Genomic DNA, 20,058 nt, shown 5'->3' with positions numbered 1-20,058 from the left:
CTTCAGTTGATAGGTCATTTAGCCTTTAGTGTCCAAATTTAAAGGTGCACTTAAGAGAGGGTTAATTTTTTGGCTTTTGGAAGTGCACTTTTTTGTGTGCAACACATGCCGTGTGTTGGGGCACTTATGTTTACGTCACTTTTTCGGCATCGCTCTTTTTGGGTCTGATTTCGGTTCGCAAAGGCTTGCAGCCCTCAGCGTCACGGGCTAGGCAAGAGCAAACGACAGGGGACGGAACAAGGGAGTCTGCCTAGCAGGGATCTTGCATCATGCACCAACACCTGAAGGGGTTGCGAGCATTCACGTTCATGTAAACTTTTGCGGCATCTCTGAACGGCCTGAAGGAGGCCACTGTATCCGTTTGTGATGCCGCAAATGCTTGGCACTGCCCTAGTCATTGCAGTATGGTGCATTGGTTGTCTGGGCGCCATTTATTTCTGCGCCCATTGAAGAAGCGTGTTCTGGAAAGTAGGTCACAAATAGCAGTACAATTGGGGGCTCACCACAGTTTCTGGGAATGCCTGCTGGGTTTTGAGGCTCTTCCAAAGCACCGTACTGTATAATACCAAGCAGGTGTTCCCCGATAACACTTGTGGATATCTCAACCAAAATAGGGTTGGAAATTGGCTGGAAATATCTTGCAAAGATAATGAGAGATTAGGAGTGGGTATCACTCATCGCGTACTCGCTGATTTGGGAAGAAGCAGTGCAATATGTCTAACATTGGAGCCGCTTGCCCTGCCGCAGCATTCTAATGTTGTGGTGAAATTTCTTGCTTTGTTTGATTCTGCAGCTTCTCGCTTGAAATGCGCATGCAATGCTCCCTTCAGCACCCGGAACTGTAAGCACAAATCTCTGTTCAAGCTCCTTCTGAAGCAAGCACGGCTCATGCTTTTTTCTCTCTGCCAGCCTTTGCATGCTCTTGTCATAACGTAATCCTTGCGCTGGAGCTTGTGTCCGCTGCGTTTCAGCTCAGGTAAGCTTCCTTGTTTTGCTTCCCAAAACAAGAGGGCAGGCTCTTTCTGTTTGCTTGTGGATGGTTTCTTTGCTTCTTTACTTCTCTAAACATTGAAGTGCAAGCAAAAAATGGGGGAAAGGCAGATGAAATGCCAAAGTGGGGCCATAAATTTATTCATACCTCTCAGCTGTGACTTGATTCCAGCGCAAAAAGGTGGGCCAGCAATGTCATACAGAAAATGCCTCTTTTTGCTAATCGTAAAGAAAGTGCATTGTACCACCACTTGTGGCTTGAATGACCACTTGTGGTGAGTGCAGTTTGGCCTTGCTCGATTTACTTTTAAAAATTTGCTATGCCTTACAAAAATAGAAATAGACAAAAAGGGTGTAGGGTGATGGGTAACAAGGTCAGCACTCAGTTTCTCTCCAATAGCACCACTCTTTAAAAAGTGCTGCTGTCAGGGTTAGAGGTAAGCATAAAGTTAGGCTTAAAAGAATGCATTTTAAGTATTCACACTGAGAATTCACTCCGTATGCCATGATCCCAATACTCAATGGTACTCATTCAAAACTAGCCACAAAGGCTACCTCTTGTTTCACAAGTGCTACACTTGCCTCCTACCTGCAAAAAAGAAAAAAGTGTAGCTGCTCACTGGGCTTTATTTTTTTTCACCTGAGCTAGAGACAACAACATAGTTCATTTGATCCTAGTGATGACACATATCCTATTGTGGCACATTGTTTGCTCTGATCAAAAGCTGAGAGGGGTGATATGGGCTGTTGTGTCAGGGGATCTGGTTTCACATGTGGTTGCAACAAGAATGCTTCATTTAGTGTTATCTAACCACATACACACAGAAAAAGAGGCATTCGTCTGATTGAATAAGGTAGACGAAGCTAGGCAACATTGTGCCCCAAAGCTGCAGGGGGGTTCCTACGTAAACAGTGCCAATGCACTCACAGCAGTAAACAGTGCCAATGCACTCACAGCAGATGCGCTGAAATACAGCTGTCTGTTCTCGCTAATGTGACCTTGCGGTGTTCCCGGGCTTTCAAGCCTGCTTGCTCATAGCTGAGGTTGCTACGCCATCGGTAGCTCAAGCCTGTGTTGTGGCCAATGGGAGCAGTGTAATGCTGTAGCTACCCGGAATTCATTGGTAGTACCGTAATTACCCGATTCTATTGTGCCTCAAATTTTCCAGGCAAAAAAAACGAAAAAACTTGCACCTCCGATTGTAACGCGCAAAGAACTTTGTGAGCAAGGAAAATGAATGCGAGAGAAACGGGCGATTTATTTCCCGAAGTAATCTCATTCCTCGTCACTCTCCGAGAGCTCCTTGTCGCCTTCCGCTGGCCGCAACATCTCGTCATCGGTGCCGTCAAGCGTGTTTGCGATGCCACACTTCTGAACGAACATTCAGCCATGTTCGATGGGATCGTGGCCCACGCCTCGCACGCCCATCCCGCGAGCTTCTCCAGAGGGGCACGCTTCAGCCAACTGCTCGTTGTGAACGCGTGGGAGCTGCTTGTAAGCCGCGGAAGCAGCGCACTTTGGTTGTCGCTGCTGCCATTGCTGTTACCTATCAAGCGCGCAAGTGGAATAATTTGACGATTTGTGTGAACGCCGAAATAAAAGCCTAGGCGCCTAGATCCGAAAAATTGTTGCTAAAAGCTTTGGCGCCATCTTGACATGGCGATGGGTGGAACGAAATTTCAGCTGTTTCGGCAGTTTCGGTTTCGTATCCGATTCTAACGCGCATGCGATTTTTTGGCCTATTTTTGTGGAAAAAAGGTGCGCGTTAGAATCGGGTAAGTACGGTATGTTTCCCGTCAGCAGATCCGCCGTACACATGCTTGCTAACCATTGTGATTGCTTTGCTGCAAGGTGGGCATCTCTTGTGTGACGCAGCAGTTGCGTGTCACATGTGGAGTAGTCTGTGACCACTGCCTTGGAAGGCACTGAATGAGGAGAGTCATCCGTACCTTTTCTGCAACGGATGTGTTGGAGGAGGTTTCCTGGTTTGAGTTATACAGCGGAACTGCCAAAAGCTTGTCACCCTTACATTTATGCTGGAAGGCCTTTGAGAGAATGTCGGTTGTTTGAAAATAAAGGAGTGGTCATGTTCTAAAATCTGCAGGACATTTCTTGCATGAAAAGTACAAAAGACAGCATGGCTATTCTATCCTGCTTAGGAGGTGTTTCTCCGGTAGGGGGTAAAATTTGTGACGTAACTGAACTTGAAAAATGTGGAACTAAAGCAGGCTGGGACAGTGGAGAGATCGTTATGCTTTTATTAAAAATAATGGTGATTAGTGATGATGCAGGAAAACGGGGCACCTAAATGGCTTATTAAGATTTTATGCTGCCATGAGGTGAAGAATTTTGTGAACATTTACCTAGTTGTTGTGGTGGGTGAAGTTTTACTCCTGACTGAATGCACGGCATAGTGTTGGATCAACTGTGCACATCAAAGGACCCAGGGCAGGTGTCACTGTTGCGGTACAAGGCTAGATGGGATGCAGATAGGGTCCAGGAGATTGACCGTTGTAGAGTTCGGTCTCCACTGTTGTTACATCAGTGTACAGAGTGGTGCTTCCTTCCAGTGGACGCTCATTGTAGAACGTGTCTTTTGTGACTCGAAGTACTTCAAACTGCATTACTTGGAACTTTGTGGGATGAGGCACCTGGAAGGATGTGCTGTGTGAAAAGTGTCACTTAAGTCCCATTGGCTGTTGGACCGGAACATTCCATCGGCCTTCCTCCTCCAGGTTCAGCAGACACCAGTCTGGCTGAAGTCCTGACAGGGGCTAAATGGAGGTTTTCTCAGGCACGCAGTCTTTTGGTACATGCAAGGAAGCCCGAGGCAACCTTTGCTTAAACTGTGCTGCAGTGAAGCCTGGGTTGCGCTTGAACCCCGCACTGAAGTTCCCTCTGCCCTTCCTGCCCGTGTGCGTGTGTGTGCAGCACGTCGTCCCTGCACAACGGCGCGTCCTCGTCATCGGGGGCAGGTGGTGCGGGCCCCTCGCACCAGGCCACCGCCTCGGGCCTGGACGACCTGCTGGGCCTGAACCTGGGCGGGGCCGCGGGGGCCGCAGGGGTTCCCGTCGGAGCCGACCCACCCGCCAGCACGGACCCCTGGGGCATGCCGGTCTACGATGGGGCACAGGTGGGCGTCTGTCTCTCTTGCCTGGCTGGAAGGGGAGAGGGAGGGAGAAGGGGCTTTATTCGTACTCGTCAGTTTGATGATGGGGCTAGGGGCTTCTGCCTGGGCTCCCAATGGTCCTCCCTAACTGTCGGTCGGGATGCCTTGAAATGCAGCGACCCATTGAGCACCTTCTTCCTGGTTGAGTGGCGAGGACTCCCCCTGTCTGGCTTGTCAAAGCCAGGCCAGGTGCACACCATGTGTGCTGAGTCCCCCGTCACAGCGCTTGCACCCAGGGCTGTATACCCCTCGGGATGGCATTTGCTCAGCAGCTGCGTGTTTGGAAATACCCCCATTTGCAGCTCCCGCCACGCTAGATTGTCGGTACATATGTCGCAACGTATCAGTGTCATTAGGGTGGCCTCCTCGCTGAATGGGAGACGGACCTGCTGTTTGCCAGTGTAAGAACTAGCGTGCGTGTTCTAGGCCTGTAGTGAGCGTAGGAAGGCTCAGGGTGCGCACTGGATGATGAGAAGTTGTGCATAAATGTTTCCTCTAAACTCGACTAACGACAACGCGACGAAAGCTGTGCAGCTCGCGGCATTCTCTTCAGCGGCCTTCAATATATCACAGGCTCAGGAGTTTTCTCCGCAACGTGGAGGGGTCTATTTCCGGTCTGGTGCCGCAAAAATGCAGGCATGGCTGCCTGCTCACAAGTTCTTTCTTAAGATGGTAGGGCGTTTTTTAAGCAATAAACGTTTGTTGTCGAGTGGTCTCATTGAAAAAGGGAGTATTGAGTTTGTCACTCAAACTCCGCGCACACTCAAAACACAATATAAATGCCAGAACTGTGCGTACAGGTTCAGGCATAGAAGAGGTTGGTACACAGAGCTGACAACGGCGGATCGTGTCTGGAAATGCGAGCAATAAACTGTGAAGTTGACCAGCGACAGCCGATAGGGCAGCCATGGCCACAATGATGTTGTTTAGGCCATGCCAGGGGTGCATAATGAGGAAAATTGAAGAGAGCGCGGTTGGTTTTTCCGCGTCTGTCACAGCGATTTGCGCGCTCACCGATTCACGTGCACGTGTAATACTTGGCTCGGGTATTCCTGGCAGTGTAGGTAATCTAAACGTCGCGCAGGTTTACTTGCACCATCCAAAGAGTGTTGCAGGGTCCCTTTAATGGCCAACACAAAAATCAGAAAGCTGCAAGGGGCTTTGAGAAAAATGTCTGAAAAAGACATTTGTGAGATTCTTGTTTAGAACGAGATACATAAACAATGAGATGCGTTAAAAAAATAACAATTCAGGGTTTGCTGTATTAAAACATGGGCTGTATCAAAACATTGACAATTCTTCCGTGTTCCAACATTCCTGTCTCAAACGCTGGGTTTTCAGTCAAATCGCAGTGTGCAGTGTGGTTGCCTGTTTGCTGTCTGGATGCACGCACAGTAGTTCATTGACTACAGCACTGCCCGTGTGTTCTCTGCCACCAGGCTGCGGCCTCTGACCCCTGGTCTTCGCCCACGAGCAGCCGTCCGAACCCGACCGGCGAGGCCAACAACGACCCCTGGCAGTCGCCCACGGCCAAGCTTGGTACGTGGGGTGTCCTTGGCACCACCCTGGGTTCGTTCCCCATGAGGAGAATGAGTGTGGCAGACGTTGCACGCAGCAAGAATTTTTGTCGCAAATTGGCGCGTTTCAGTTGCATAGTTTTTGGAGGGGTTGTTTTTCAAAACCTTAAAAGTAAAAAAACAAAACAAGCAGTGCTTGTTTTGTTTCATGTGGATGGGCAAGTTAGGGTGATGGTTCAGAGAACGCAAAATTGTAAGTGCGCTATTCTGTTGTCATGTCCCCCTTCCCTTCTGAACAGCTCTGGGTGTTGTAACTCCATTAAAGGGGGCAGGTGGGGATTGAAGCGAACTTTGTTTTTTGGAACGGAGTAATGAAATTTGGCAGGCACATTGGAAAACACTCCAAATGGTGAAATTTAAGATTTCATGACGATACCTTCGGTAGTTATGGCGTTGCACAGGTTTACGTGTTGCCCGCTCATGGAAAGCCTAGCAAGGTATAACACATGCTAGGAAGTTCTGAATACTTTTCAGTTGTAGTCAAAAGAACATTACAGGATATGATTCTTGGAATTTTTTTACACCCTTCATTTCTTTTGTAGAGAATATTATTTTCTCCCGTACGCAGTATAACACAACTGACTCAGGCGTAAATATCACATAAAGAAATAAGTAGGCCCTAAGTAAAATTAAAATCTGAGAATGTCATGCCCTGCAGAACTCTTCAAGGATTGAAATAAAAGAGACAATGAAAGTCCACCTAGTGGTTGCCATACTACCCTTTCCATGAGCAACGAAGAGCTCTTAAAATGCTGTTTTGAGAAAACGGCTTTTAAAGTTGACAAAGTCTTCATGATTTTGAAACTGCACTGGTAGCATGGTCCTTGCTGTCCTTGTTTAGGGACAGCCTCATAGACCTTTGCCCTTTGATTTGGTGCATCTCGGATGCCTTCCTGACTCTTTTGGAGGGTTTAAAAAGGCCTTTTGCTGGCAGAAGCCCGAGTTTTACGCCTAGTGTACCAAAAAGTCTACTATGGGCTACTAGGGTACGTACGTGATGTATGCAGGGGTGAGACAGCTGCGCATATTGCGCAGTTTTGATACAAAGTTGTTTTCCTGTGCCAGGCTGCTCCCAAAGCTTGAAAATTGTAAAAATTGCGCCAAACTGCTCCAAAATAGTCCGAGAGTGAAGGATTTGAACGCTCCCGTCAGTTTCAGTGGGGAAAAATGCTTTCTGATGGCATAATTTTTCAGCACCCCCGAGGTGGTGGTGTTTGTAAAAGTTTAATTTATTGATCAATCAATTAAAAAACCCGCATAAAATTGTTCCCAAAACAGTTTTTTCGAAAGTCACAATGTCGGGTTGCACATGTTATATTCTGTACTTTTTAAAGTTTTCCCGTTGAAAACCATTGCAAAGTCCTGTATAAAAATACTTATGTTTACTGAGGCGACAAAACTTGTTTAAGTTGAATAAAAAACTGCAATTTTTGGAGTGACTTATCTCCAAAACGGCATCACTGGGTGCCGCCATCTTGGTGTGGAGAAGATTGAAAAACATGGCTGGCGGGCAAAGCAGTTGCTCATGGTTCAGGCTAGTTCACTCTAGGTCAGGCAGAGCACTCTTCGAAGATTTCTACCGTGTTCTTGGCTATGGGGGTGGGTACATGTAGTTGTTTGATCTGTTACGGAAAGTTGCGCCACTCGAAAGGAGTTTTCCAAAAACAACGGGGTGCCCGCGAATTTGCCGTGTGTTGGCCTTGAGTGTGAGGCGTGGTGCGTACTTGAAGTGAAATTTCGGACTCATTGTGGTCGCTGAGTTATTGCTGCCTTCGACAATGAGCTTGCGAGCGATGGGAATGGGACGGTCGACACAGCAGAAGGGGCGGTGCAGGCCACATCGCCGCAAAGTGTTCAAGCAGTGTCCGATAGTGGGACGGGCTATTATTGCACGCTAGTAATAGTAGTTCATCTATCTGCAGTGAAATTTAATGCCAAAAGAGAGGCGGCTAAATATACCAACATTACTCAAATTACGATCCTAGTGAACGTGCATCTTGGGGATTGAAATGGGAAAGCTGTTGGGTTGCGACGACTGTCACCTCGCTTTGCGCAACTTTTGCCGTAGCTCTACACTTGTGCTTAAAGCCGAGTCTGGGATTACAAAAATGGTAATTAAAGCATTGGCATGATAATAAAAAATGCCTTACGATTGCCTAGTTTTTCAATTGGATATTTTCAACGGTGCTCCACGCTATCTATGCGTAGAGCCTAAGTGATTAAAAATGGTTTGTAAAAAAGGAAGTGCAGTTCGTACCTTGTGATACTTTGGTAGAGCAAACAATATTGAAAGGCTATTTCAGTGTTATGTACGTTCAAAACTGATTAAAAAGTGCCCCCCCCCCCCCCCCCTGATTTGCCAAAAATTTGATTTTTGGGCACATAAGGTGACATAATAAATGTTGTTAACTGCTCCAAGTCAAGGTTCTTCTGCTCCAAACTCGAGATTTCGCTGCTCCAAAACTGCTCCCAAATGCATTGCTTTCCTAGTACATAGCTTCCTTAAAAATGAAGAGTAAGGCATGGTCTTTTTTTTATGTCAGTGTACCAACAGACTTTCAGCTGATTTCTGGGTGTCAACCTTGCTGAAGCTACAGCTTAGTACATGGGGCTGTTCAGTATCAAAAGGTTATATCAGGACATCGCAAGCATTAGATGCCATTTGAAAGCAGAATATATACTTGTTTTACACAATTACAACTTGATTAACATTAGCATACCATTCTCTTCTCCTTGAGGCAAAACAATCATGCTTGCAGCATTGCCAACATAATGTGCCATTAAAATTATCAAACTGTAAAACACTGCAACCTTAGGGCATCTTTGCTAATTCAGTGAAGGCTGAAAATATCTTGTAATCCCAGACTCCATTGTATGAACGAGTTTTAGATCCATGGCGCGGTGGCTCATTGGCTAAGGCATTGTGCTGCTGAGCACGAGGATGCGGGTTCAATTTACGGCCACGGTGGCCACTTTTCTGATGGAGGCAAAAAGCAAAAGCGCTCGTGTGTGCGAGATTTCGATGCATGTTAGAGATCCCCAGGTGGTCAAAATTAATCTGGAGCCCTCCACTGTGGCGTGCCTCATCGCCTGCATTGTGTCGGCGCGTTAAACCCTACAATCAATCAATAGATCCATGCCAAAAGTTTCTATAAGCAAGGTAGGTGGTGACGAATCATTCACCCCCTTTACGATCCCCAACATGCTTGTTCACCACGATCGTAATTTAAATAACGTTGCCATGTTTAGCCATTTCACGTTTACCATTAAAGTTTTTTCACCTCACGTAGACCATTTACTATTAATCGTGTGCAACAGCAACCGATCCCGCTATCAGCAGCTGCCCCGAACACATTGGGGCAATGCAGTGCATGCCGCAACTTCTAGCGAGTAGATCGTTCCATTCTCGAAGCTTATGAGCTCGCTGGGAAACAAAGCATGGGAAACTCAGCATTTTATAATATCGCAATGGGTCTAAAAGTTCACTTCACAAACCCCGATTGTACACGCGTGCACCCCGTTCTGCACTCAGGGACAAACCACAGTGTTGTTGCGGGCACATTTCTGATGCACCTTTCAAGCTGCGCACTTCTTGCAATGTGGCACACAATCTCAAGCATTATTACCGCGATAATGCCACTGTTCAGTAACAACAGATTTTCCTGGAACGGCACAGGATGGCGAAATGGCGCAGAAATTTGAAATTAGCAGTGGCTTTAGAGGGTTGGGTTCAGAATTTTGTGGCAGTCCTGACAGGGAGGCAGAGCAATCACATGTGACTTGAAAGAGTTCAGGTCTGTTGGAGCGCACTCTTGTCACATTATTGCGCCATAAGTGAAGATGGACACCCCTGCTTATTGTGACCTGCGACGTGCCAGTGAAGCACCCACTGGTGGTCCCCGCACAGTACTGGGATGCACAAAGGATGGCGTGATGGTAGTGCACGCATCACAAGGGTGCCACGCAGACTATAAAAGTAAAGTCGTTCCACTCAACGTGGAAACTGTCAGACGGGCAGAGGAGTGATTTGCCATAATGGGCTGTATACTCGGGAACAAGTTAAAGGGACACTGAAGTGAATTTGTCAAGCTCCCGTTTTTGCTTCCACTGTGTAGACTGGCTCAAATTAGCACACTTTTCATCGTTTATCCGGTTGACAAATCGGTAATTATTTTACAAAGCGCGAAAGAAGAAAAACTACCATGCACGGTTTGCGGCGTCCGCACAAACTAAGCTGTGACGTTGGGAGGAGGGGGCGCCGTGATTGGACGATGCCCGAGGTTAGAAATCAAACAAGTTTCGGTTTCGGTCTGTAAAACATCATGTTTGACACTCGATGGCGTCGTTGGATGGGCATTCTTAATATCCCAGTTATCGTAGTACCGCGCTTCTGCCATGTTGTCGGCTGTAAAATGCATAAGATAAGCCTCCCAGGACGGCTTGGAATCGTAGCATTCACTATCTGAGGCCTACGCAGTGCATCAACGCCCTCCGCGTCCCCGCAGACGCTCAAATGCATGCGCTTTTCCCCCATATTTGGAGCTTGCCTCGCTCATGCCTGTATCGTAAAAAGCGTGTTCGCACCAGTCCAAGGGTCTGTTGATTCTGGCCTGTGCCCACTGCCCGCAAGCAGTCGGTGCTTATGGCAACAGCACGCCAACGAGAACTCGCTAGCGCGCCAGTGCCAGCCTGCGCGAGTTCTGTGGACTAGTTCGTGGAGCAATGAACGTTGCGGCCCAAAAAAGGTGAACTCAGAATAGAAAACATCGGCGAAAAACGAAAAAGTTAACTCATACAAAAAAAAAAAAGCATGTACCCGCGGCGATTCGAACTTGTGACTGGCAAAACACTTGGGTTGACATACCTAGACCTAGCGCTCCAGACGACTAGGCCACGGAAGGCCGCTGGCGGCGATGGAAAATATAAGGTATATAATGTATAACCAGTTTACACTTTTATTTCCTTTTAGTATTTCAAGCAGCTTAGGTGACTATTTGTTGTATTGCGCTCGTGCAGTAAGCGTCTCCCGAGTTTCCACAATAGCTCACGTCTAGCAATTGCATTTCGTAGACGGAAAAGCGTTCGCAGATGCGTAGTCGTGCTGCTGACCGCTCTGCTTGTTCGCCCAGCGCAAAAAAGTGCTTCCCGCGCCCTAGTTTTACGCTGTACGGTAAAAATATCAGCTGATTTTATTTCCTTAGTACCTATATTGACTTCGCTCACTCTTCTCCCCCTTCAAGAGGCCTTATATTTTCCTACTGGCGTACCAGTCAGCGAAGCGTCGCATGTGCGCTTGTGCAGCGCTTGAGTGAAGCGACCTTGACTTGGAGCTAGATACAGAGTACAAACTAACGAAGTAAAGAAAAGCGCATTCTTCCATTCCCAAATGTGTTGTGGCTTAGTTTCAACTGATCGAGCGAATTGCGACGACCCGTCGGCGGCCGGCGGACTAAACGGTCGGCCGACTGACTCGGTCGCGGAAGGTCGGCGAGCCGTGCAGTAGCGCAGCCAATTGTCCACTCCTCTCCTGCTGACGTCACACGAAAACGCCACAGAAAATGGGCGAGCGTAAAGAGAGGAGGACAGCATTTTCAAATTGATTTTTCTACTAAATAAATTCGCGTAAACGCGCACAGAGTGGTCGAAACAGGGCTTAGGGACTCCGGACTACAGTTTGCGCTCGTAATCCCGCATTGTTTACAAATCACTTCAGTGTCCCTTTAAGAACGGCAATATCTCATGTACGGTATCACTCCGCCTAAGTGAAAGACCCGGATATCAGCGGGTGCGTGCGTTTTGAAAGGAGACTGCTATGAATGCGTGATGTTGTCTGCCTTTTCTCACGTAGTTTGTTTGTCATCGCTGCAGTAATGTATAAGCATATTAAATTCGAAAAATCACTGAAACTGCCCGTATCATGTACAAGATACTCCCAGTAACGCACTACTTGCACCATGCGGAGTATGAGGCACAGTATGAGGGCACAGTGGCAACTTCCGTTGCCGTTCTTAACTTGTATCTGAGTATAGCACCGTTATCCGCTCACTGCTACCACCCATCACGCTCTTGTTGGCCGCCCTGTCTCACTCCTCACTGGATGAATGAAATGGAGGTTTGTCCAATGCAAATCAAATTTCCCGCCTTCACAGTGCTTGCGTGCCCTCCGCCTGAAACTGCGCCAGCGGGAGTTCTGTTCTTTTTTGTGCTTGCTTTTCATCCCGCATGTGCTGTTGCTGCCCCGGCCCCTTACTCCGCGGTTTCAAACGCACCATTTTTTTCTTGCACTGCCGCTTTTTTTTCACATACCACCGTAAAAACCAGCCCAACGAGCATTCCTAGCTAAATGAACACGGGCCCTGCTGGTTAGTTACGTATACTTTGCCTCAAATGTACCTGCAGTTTTCTTTGCGCTAAACAGTGGAGAAATGTATGACAAGCGCCAGTGGCTCGTGAGTTTTGAACAGCTATGACTGTATAAATTGCTTGGTTTTCAAAGCCTCTGTGGGACGCCGCTATGACGGTACGCTGGGCTCCACTTGCCGCCCGATCCCTACGACCACAACGCGAGCCCCTAAAGTGCTCTGCACTTAAGTCACTCTTCAAGAATGTTCTTTGAGTGGAGGGAGGGGGGATGCCACGGGTCTTGTCTCCTGGGCGTGACCGTGGTGCCCTCCTTTCCGTGTGTCTGGCAGCCAACCACGGGGGGGACCCGTGGGCCAGCAGCAGCAGCCAGGACCCCTGGAGATCCTCGGCCACCACCAACGGCAACGACCTGGACGAGTTTGACGTGCTCAGCAAGAGGTCGGCCGCCACCAGCCCAATCTCCGGTTAGTTGCACATTTTTTCCCCAGCCACACTCTCCTCCCCCCCTGGTGTCGAAAGGGTTTGCGTTTGCCAAGGCTCTAGGTCGACATCTTTTTTTTCTTATGCTTTCTTCTCTCGCCCCCTTCCTTGTTGAAACTTGGGTGCCAGGCTATTGTTGTTGAGCTGGTGAATTCGGGACAGTGTAGGGGCATTTCCTGGCTTATGTTTTGCAAGTTTGTCAAAAAGGGAAGTTCTCCCTTATGTGGGCTCTGCAGACTCATGCCTCCTCCATGTGCAAATCTCAGCTGCAGCAAGTGTAGTCATGAACACCACCGCACATTGTCTGCATGGGTCAGACTCGATAGGCACTGCACACGTTGGTATCAAGGACAGCTGAGCGAGTTAGGACAGGGTCGCATTTGGAAAGCTTACTGCGCAAAGTAGCAACGACAAGGGACGATACAGATTGGCTCATCTGTCCTTTCCTGCCCTTGTTACTTTGTGCAGTGGAAGTTGCAAATGTGAGTTTACACCGTTTGTGCAACTCCCTTTTGTGTTCTCTCTAAAAGCTTGTTGTGAGGCATAACCTTGAAACACGTGTCGCTGAGTGCTAAATGTTTGTCCTTGTTTCTGTCTTGCTTGACGTCCTTTCATTGTTCCTGCTGTAACGGTCATCTGCACTAAATGCAATGATGAATACCTGACATTAATACCACTTTTGTGGCAGCCTTCTTGTGGTCAAATGTGTTTAGAAGCATGAATGAAAGGAGCTGTAAATTACTTGCAAAGTGACATTGCAGTCACCAGCCGTGGTGATTTGTGGAGCACGCACTGATGGCACGGCCACAGCTTGCGAACAGGGCAGCTTCATTGCAAGAATAACTCTAAGCGTTGCACCTCGTGTGGTGTCCTGCGTCTGATCTGTTTGTTTTGTGTTTGTTTCTTTTCTCTCCCTCCCCCCCCCTATGTCCCACTCCCATCATTTGTGTCTACCGACCACACCTCATCCTCTGCGATCACGTCGTATCGGTGAATGGCTTCGGTCACCTGTGACGGCCGCCACACCTGCCTTTGCTGCGGCAACTGCGATCGCACCGCGTCGTCAATCTGCGGCGCTCACTCGTGTCGTTCTTGGGTGAATGCTGGCAACAATGTGGTGATGTGCTTTCGTTTTTTGAAAATCACGTCGATTGTAATCTGTGTGCATGGGGTAACAATTGTGTGCGCCGTATTTTTCATTTGTCATTGCTAAAATAACGTGTCCTGAATGATGCTTTTCTCGAACTTCTGCCAATGAATCATACTGCTGTGTTTGGGATAATGTGTTTCATTTATTGATGATTTTGACTGGCTATATACTTGGCAATGTTATCTGATTCTGAAAATTTTCAAACAAATCTCACTGTGCAATGCGAAAAATTTTTTTGCTTTGTCAACATGATACAATATTTCTTTTTTGCTACAAAATTAATTCATGTGAAATTGTGGATATTTTTGGTTGGTGCGAAATTGCGGGCAATATTTCTTCATTGGTGTTGAATCGCGGGTAACAATCCATTCCTAATTGTTTCGAAATCGCGGTTAATATTCTGCATTTCTTCGTTGACGTGAAATTGTGGGCAACGTTTCCTCCTTGGCGCAAACATGCGGCGTCCCGATTGAACCCGTCCGTCGTGTGTCCCTGTGCAATGGGTGGCCTTCAGAGCAAAGTGGGGCGGTGGGGGATGCGTTGGCCCTGGGTGGGCTGCGGCACGTGTTGCCCGGTGGGGAGGAGGAGGAGCTTAGCAAGAGGAAAACCCCCGAGAGCTTCCTGGGCCCCAATTCGAACCTGGTGAACTTGGACGCCCTGGTCACGACACGGCCGCCCCCGGGTGAGTAGCGGCCGTTTGAGGGGGCGAGAGGCGGGGTTCCGTGCCCCCGTGTGCACCCAGCGCCACCTACTGCTTTGCTTGGAACGCTCCTCCTGTTCTGCTTGAGCAGCTGCTAAAACAGCTGTCCAGTCCTGGCAGTCTAGGGTAGAAATTGTGGGTTTCGAAGCACATGTCCTGGGTTCGGGCCCCAGCAATGCCAGTATTTTTTTCCAAGACGTGTGATTTCTTTTTTCTTTTTTTAGAGTAAAATGTTCTCATCGGTTGATTCTGCACATTCTTTTCATAAAGAAGGGTGGCATACCAGTACACTTTATTAACGTTCTGCATTGCACTGGAAGTGCCGGGCTTGTACCTACTTGGAAGGGAATATCACCAGAGGTAGCCAGGGCCATCCCTTGCTGCGGTGGGGACGAGTTTGAAGTTGCTGTTATTGAGGAAGCATGGTGCTGAAGTTGTGAGCTGGATGGGCGACAGCCTAGGCAGGCGTCCTGGCCAAATGTGGTTTGGCACGAGGGAGGGGAACCACACCATGGCCGGAGATGGTGAGGATGAGGCGCGTAGGGTATTGTTGAGGTAGTGCCTGTGCTGGGCTAACAACGTATGCCAGTTCTAGTAGTTTGCTGGCTTGCTGCCGTCGCTACTGTTGAGGAGATCTCATGCAGAATGCCTTTTTTTGGGCCACTTTGGACTGCCCACAACAGCTGTGCGGAATATTGTTTAGGCTAACAACAGTGTGACGGGACTGGGGAAGCAGAAGGAAAAGCAGGCACTGGTTGCCAACTTCAGCTCTGTGCAGTAAAATAGCAGTGCAACAGGAGTGTGGCTTGACAACCAGGCGTCAGACCAGCTCACGTCTAAGTGCATTTTGAGTGCAAACAACCTGTGGCAAGTAATTGTTTTTAACTGAGGGTGATGGAAGGACTGCTCTGTCCATAAGGCAATGACAACAAGCACAGCTGTTCTTTCTTATAGGAAATAGCTCCTGAGAAAGCTCTTCCCTGTATTTATTCAATTCTGGTGGAGTTTTTGCACTTTTGTTTTCATAGCCACACACAAGAAAACCAGATTTGTACAAGGGTCAGCCCAGGATTCACTGTTTGTAGATGCTGGAATTCTCTTGTCACAGAGTACTGTATGCCGCCTTCCTCCTAAAGGGAGTTTATCAGGGAAATGTCATGGAACTGGGAGTTCGGTTACCTGAGAAAAAGGTGCACACTGAACAGTGTTACTGAGGGGCCATGCCCTCTGGCCAACCCCTCCATGCCCGTGCAGGTCAATACATGCCAGCTGCTAAACTGGTTCAGAACACAGGTCATGGGAGCACCTCTGCTTTGCAGTAAATAAAGGCCAAGTCTATTGGCGGTGCATTGGGGGAATGAAGACTCGACTCTCCTAAACATTTACTCTGTAACACAACTTAGTAAGGGAACCTGCTTTTCAAATTAGGAAACACCTTATTTGGCAAGATCTACTAAAGTTTCTGTGGCTTTTTCTTTTATGGCGTATGGCAGGCGTTGCAAGTAGCTGAGTACTCCAACTATCTGTAGACACATGGCAGGCGATCTTTTATGGCTTATGGCAGGCGTTGCAAGTAGCTGAGTACTCCAACTATCTGTAGACACATGGCAGGCGAATCAGGTTGCCCCTGTTTGCCCCCGGGGCAGGGAGCTGACCACAGACCGCTTTTTGATACAGGGAGCCTCTGGGGAGTTTTGCCACTGGTGTATATTGAGTAACTCTGGCTAGTATGACCACACACACTCTGTTCGAAAGGAAAGCACCTTCACTGACACGTCGAGTAGCTGCCTTCACCTGCATTGACAAATGATGGCCTTCTATTCAATTGCATTTGCATTTTGGGACCTGTGCTAGGCTGGACTCACTTTTTTTTCCCCCACAAATGTGTGACCATGGTTTCCCTTCAGTGTCAGTGCGCACAGTTTTTATCCTGGCTTTGGTTGGTACCCAATTCTAACGCTGAGCAATTTTTGGACGCATGTTCTCAGAGGGTCGGCATTAGTTTCAGGTGCACATGTAACAATAATAGATCCCCTGAATGAATGCGCAATCTTTGCTTCATTTGAGGAGGCAGGTGTCCGTTACAGCAAAATTAGTCTCTTGAAGCAAAGCACTCTCTCCAGGCATCATTTCTACACCTGCCTCCACACAGAACTCTCTAGTTGATGTGGCTAACCTTGTTTCAACAACATTGGGCACGGTAACCTGTCTGTGGGATTTAAGTACATGGTAAAAAAGCGCACTAAAACGAGGACACAAGAAAAAGGCGGTGACACGGGACGAGCGCCTTCAGCACCAAGCTCGACGCTTGAGCAATGCTGGTTTTCCAGCAGAATTGCTGGCTTCCATAGCTGGAAGCTTGATAAAAGAAGCAAATTCAGAGAACCAGCCCAGAGCCAATCAACACGAACGCTTGAAGGTGCGGCCCGTGATCGTGCCGTACGTGCACAACCTGTCCCACCGGCTCAAAAAAGTGGCGGGAAGGTGCGGCACCCAGGTTGTCTTTTCGGCCCCAGGAAAGCTTGCACGCATGTGCAAAGCCGTGAATAATGAAGCTGGGAAGGCTGCCTGCACAACTAAGCACGCCACACGCTTTATTTATGGAATGTAAAGTAGGTGTGGTATACAGGATCCCACTAGATTGTGGAAGATGCTACGTCGGCCAGACGGGACGCTGCATTAATGATAGACTGAGAGAGCACCGTGCAGCCGTAAACTCATTGGTGGGGGGAGGACATTTCGCAGATCACTGCCGGCGGTGCACCTGCACGCCTGACTTTCATAATACCCGCGTCCTGCGCAGCTTTAGGACGCAACTACAAAGGGAAATCTTTGAGGCGTTTTGTATTTTCAAGGAAAAAAAAGATGACTGCGTGAGCACTCCGTCGCTGGCCTTGCACACAAAAGAGAAAGCCTATCTACAGCGTCAATATCATGTTCTGTGAAAGCCGCGCCCTGTGTATCTTTATGCGTTTCTGCGCATTTGTATGTGTGTATATATAGCCTTTCTTGTGAATAAAGCCTTAGTTGATGTCTAGCGCTAAAAAAAAAAAAAAAAAAAAAAAAAAAAAAAAAAAAAAACTAGCGCTTGTTCCGTGTCACCGCCTTTTTCTTGTGTCCTCGTTTTAGTGCGCTTTTTTACCATGTCGAAGTCCCATCACCAACTAGCCCAAATTTCTGCCCTGAATAGGATTTAAGTACATTTAGGGTGGGTGGTGTGATTGAATCTCTGCTGATAGTTAATTCATTTGTAATTATTACGTTAGTAAGGTTCCTTGAAGTTAAGAAAATGATAGGTCACCGAACCTCGCCACCTGGGCGCAGTACCAGGCCACAGCAATGGAAAGAGAGCATGGTTGCTTCATACTGGCCACTGGCACTGATTTCCAGGGGAGCCTGAGCCACACATTGCATTGCGTCTATTAAGAATTAGTTTTCAGGGGTGGTAGCGTATTTTTCAGCTTGCTAATTGAGTTCTTAGGGCACGACCGCTTATGTTGAACAGGTCTGGTCATATTATTGCACACAAAAACTGGTTCTTGACCAGGGAGAGTTTCTGATGTACTTGTTAACTCTTTTTTTTTCTCTCCCCCTCTTGCTCTTCCCACGGGAACCCCCAGGCCCCCTGGCGGGAGGAGCCACGACCGTGTCTCCGGCCCCGAACCCGTTTGCGTCGCCGCTGACTGCGCCCTCGCCCCCCGGGCTGATGACGAGCCCCGCTGGTGCCGCCGCCAGCAACCCCTTCCAGGCGACCAAGCCGCCCACCATCAACGAGCTGCGGCTGCAGAACAGCGCCTTCCCACCCGTCTCGCCCGTGGCGGCGGCCACCCTGACGCCCCAGGGCCCTCCCCCTCCGCGCTGCGGCTTCATCCCCACCGCGGCCGTCGCCCAGCAGAACCCCTTCCTCTGAAGAGGAGGCCCCCCCTCCACAGTGCGGGGCTCCTCCGTTCTGCTACGGAGACCCTCCGCGAAGACACGGGCGTCTCCCTCCTCCCCCTCAACCCTGTGCTTGGCAGCATTCTTGTGCATTTCTTCCCCGCTTCCCCGAGTTGCGTGGCAAGTCGAGGAGCAGGCCGGGGATGCGCCTTCTCGACCCCCTCTTGTGAGGATTAGGTTACCTCTGATTTATTGTACATATAGGGGTCGAAGGAACCGTAGGGGCTGAAATTGAATTAAACTCCGTCTTCGGGCGTGAAATAGGCAGTGGGAGAGGAAGATTCCTGTAGGAGGGCAAGCACATGGAAAAGTGAGATCGGAAAAAGTGCTTTTAAGTCCGGTGTGTTCATTTGTCCGTTTGCGTCGCAGATCGTTCAGATTCTCGCCCCCTCTGGGGTGACACTTTTTTCAGGAGAGTGGACAAGTGCGCATCCTAATGACATTTGCCCCTGCAAACTGTTGGGTGCACTGCTGTGCGCTGCCATCTCAGTGTTACACTGGAGAGTTGACTGCAGAGACAAGAGAAGCAGGGGGGTGGGGGGGGGAGTGGTGCATTTCAACTAGCCCTGTTTGTGCAATCTTTCTTTTTCTCCCCCGTTTTGGTCCTTTGTTCCTGGACGCTCGTGTTGCGCGCTAGGGCGAGAGAGCGGCAGTGAAAAGGGTCCGTGTCGGGCGCTGCCGGCATTGCGGTCTTATGTCCCCTCCTGTCTGGCATGGGAACTAGCAAGCGAAGGCAGAAATTGCGTTTGGGGGAGGTTTCTCCCTCTCGTCGAAGTTGCAACTACTGCAGATAAATTTTTGTTTACGCTGGAAGAGCGGGTGACCCTAGCTTTGCACACACCCTAGACGGTGTTGAGAGCTTGTTACGGCGTGCTTGTGACCATTTTCTCAATGGCCTGCTGTGTAAGGGGCTGCACCTGGTGTTGCAAAAGAACTACACCACCTGTGAACTATATTGGTGGCCTAAATTGTGAAGGTGCCTGGTGATGTCTGTGTCACCGAGTTGCCACTACAGCTTGCGAGAAACACAGAAGCCTTTGGACGGCAGAGACTGTTTGTAATGCAGATGGCCTTGCCTTTGCCCAGCATAGCAGATGACTATAAAAGGCTATGAAAGACCCTGAGAAGCCAGCATTTGTGCACAGCAAAGCTTACCTGGCACTAAATCAGCTTTTACGGCACCCGTATGGCCAGGAAGCAGTCATCGAGGGGCGCATTCATCAGTGCGAGTGTTTCTTGCCCAGCCTTGAATGTACATGCAGCCATTCTTGTCTCTCAAGTGCTGCAGTTTACCAAGTAGCCCAGGCAAAAAAAACAATTGGAGGGCCATTTGGATCTGGCGAAAACACAATTGGGCCAAATGGAACCATTTGCATTTGCATCGCGCATAAAGGTTTGCTTGATGACAACGTTTGGTAAATTTAAGAGGATGCTCCCTTGAGAGGGGGGAAGAGGGTGAGGTGAACTTGCGGCTCTCACTAGTTATGCTTTCTGAGTCCAGCATTTTTTATCCTGTTACGGCAGACCCCACCCCTAACACCAGCTACGAGATGTTTTAATTTTCGGGGCCGTAATGGCACAGTCTAGCCAAGTTAGGTGTGGGAGGTGAACTGACTATCTGTTTCTGTCCATACAATGTTGCTTTTGTGAGGGCTTTGGCTGTGTGTGTGAAGTGGATCCACTTTTGTTTTC

At 48.6% G+C, this 20,058-nt stretch overlaps 1 protein-coding gene across 2 annotated transcripts in view; it reads left to right on the top strand.

Moving 5' to 3' along the window:
* Positions 1-18,861, top strand: part of LOC144137751 (epsin-2-like) — a 40,488-nt gene extending 21,627 nt beyond the window's left edge. Inside the window, exons 6-10 of one of the 2 annotated variants that reach the window (XM_077669692.1) lie at positions 3,923-4,124; positions 5,600-5,699; positions 12,430-12,564; positions 14,245-14,412; positions 18,051-18,861. In XM_077669692.1, the coding sequence (XP_077525818.1) occupies positions 3,923-4,124; positions 5,600-5,699; positions 12,430-12,564; positions 14,245-14,412; positions 18,051-18,340 (895 nt within the window). In that variant the 3' untranslated portion in view covers positions 18,341-18,861. The remainder of the gene's footprint in view (positions 1-3,922; positions 4,125-5,599; positions 5,700-12,429; positions 12,565-14,244; positions 14,413-18,050) is intronic. The other variant, XM_077669693.1, reaches the window with a different exon arrangement.
* The last annotated feature ends 1,197 nt before the right edge of the window (positions 18,862-20,058 follow it).

The sequence above is a fragment of the Haemaphysalis longicornis genome, unplaced genomic scaffold, assembly GCF_048455015.1.
Source record: "Haemaphysalis longicornis isolate Haplotype H1 unplaced genomic scaffold, Haemaphysalis longicornis Haplotype H1 scaffold_5, whole genome shotgun sequence".
Taxonomy (NCBI): Eukaryota; Metazoa; Arthropoda; class Arachnida; order Ixodida; family Ixodidae; genus Haemaphysalis; species Haemaphysalis longicornis.
The sequence above is the reverse complement of the archived record's forward strand: the minus strand, read 5'-3'. Positions and strand labels throughout refer to the sequence as shown.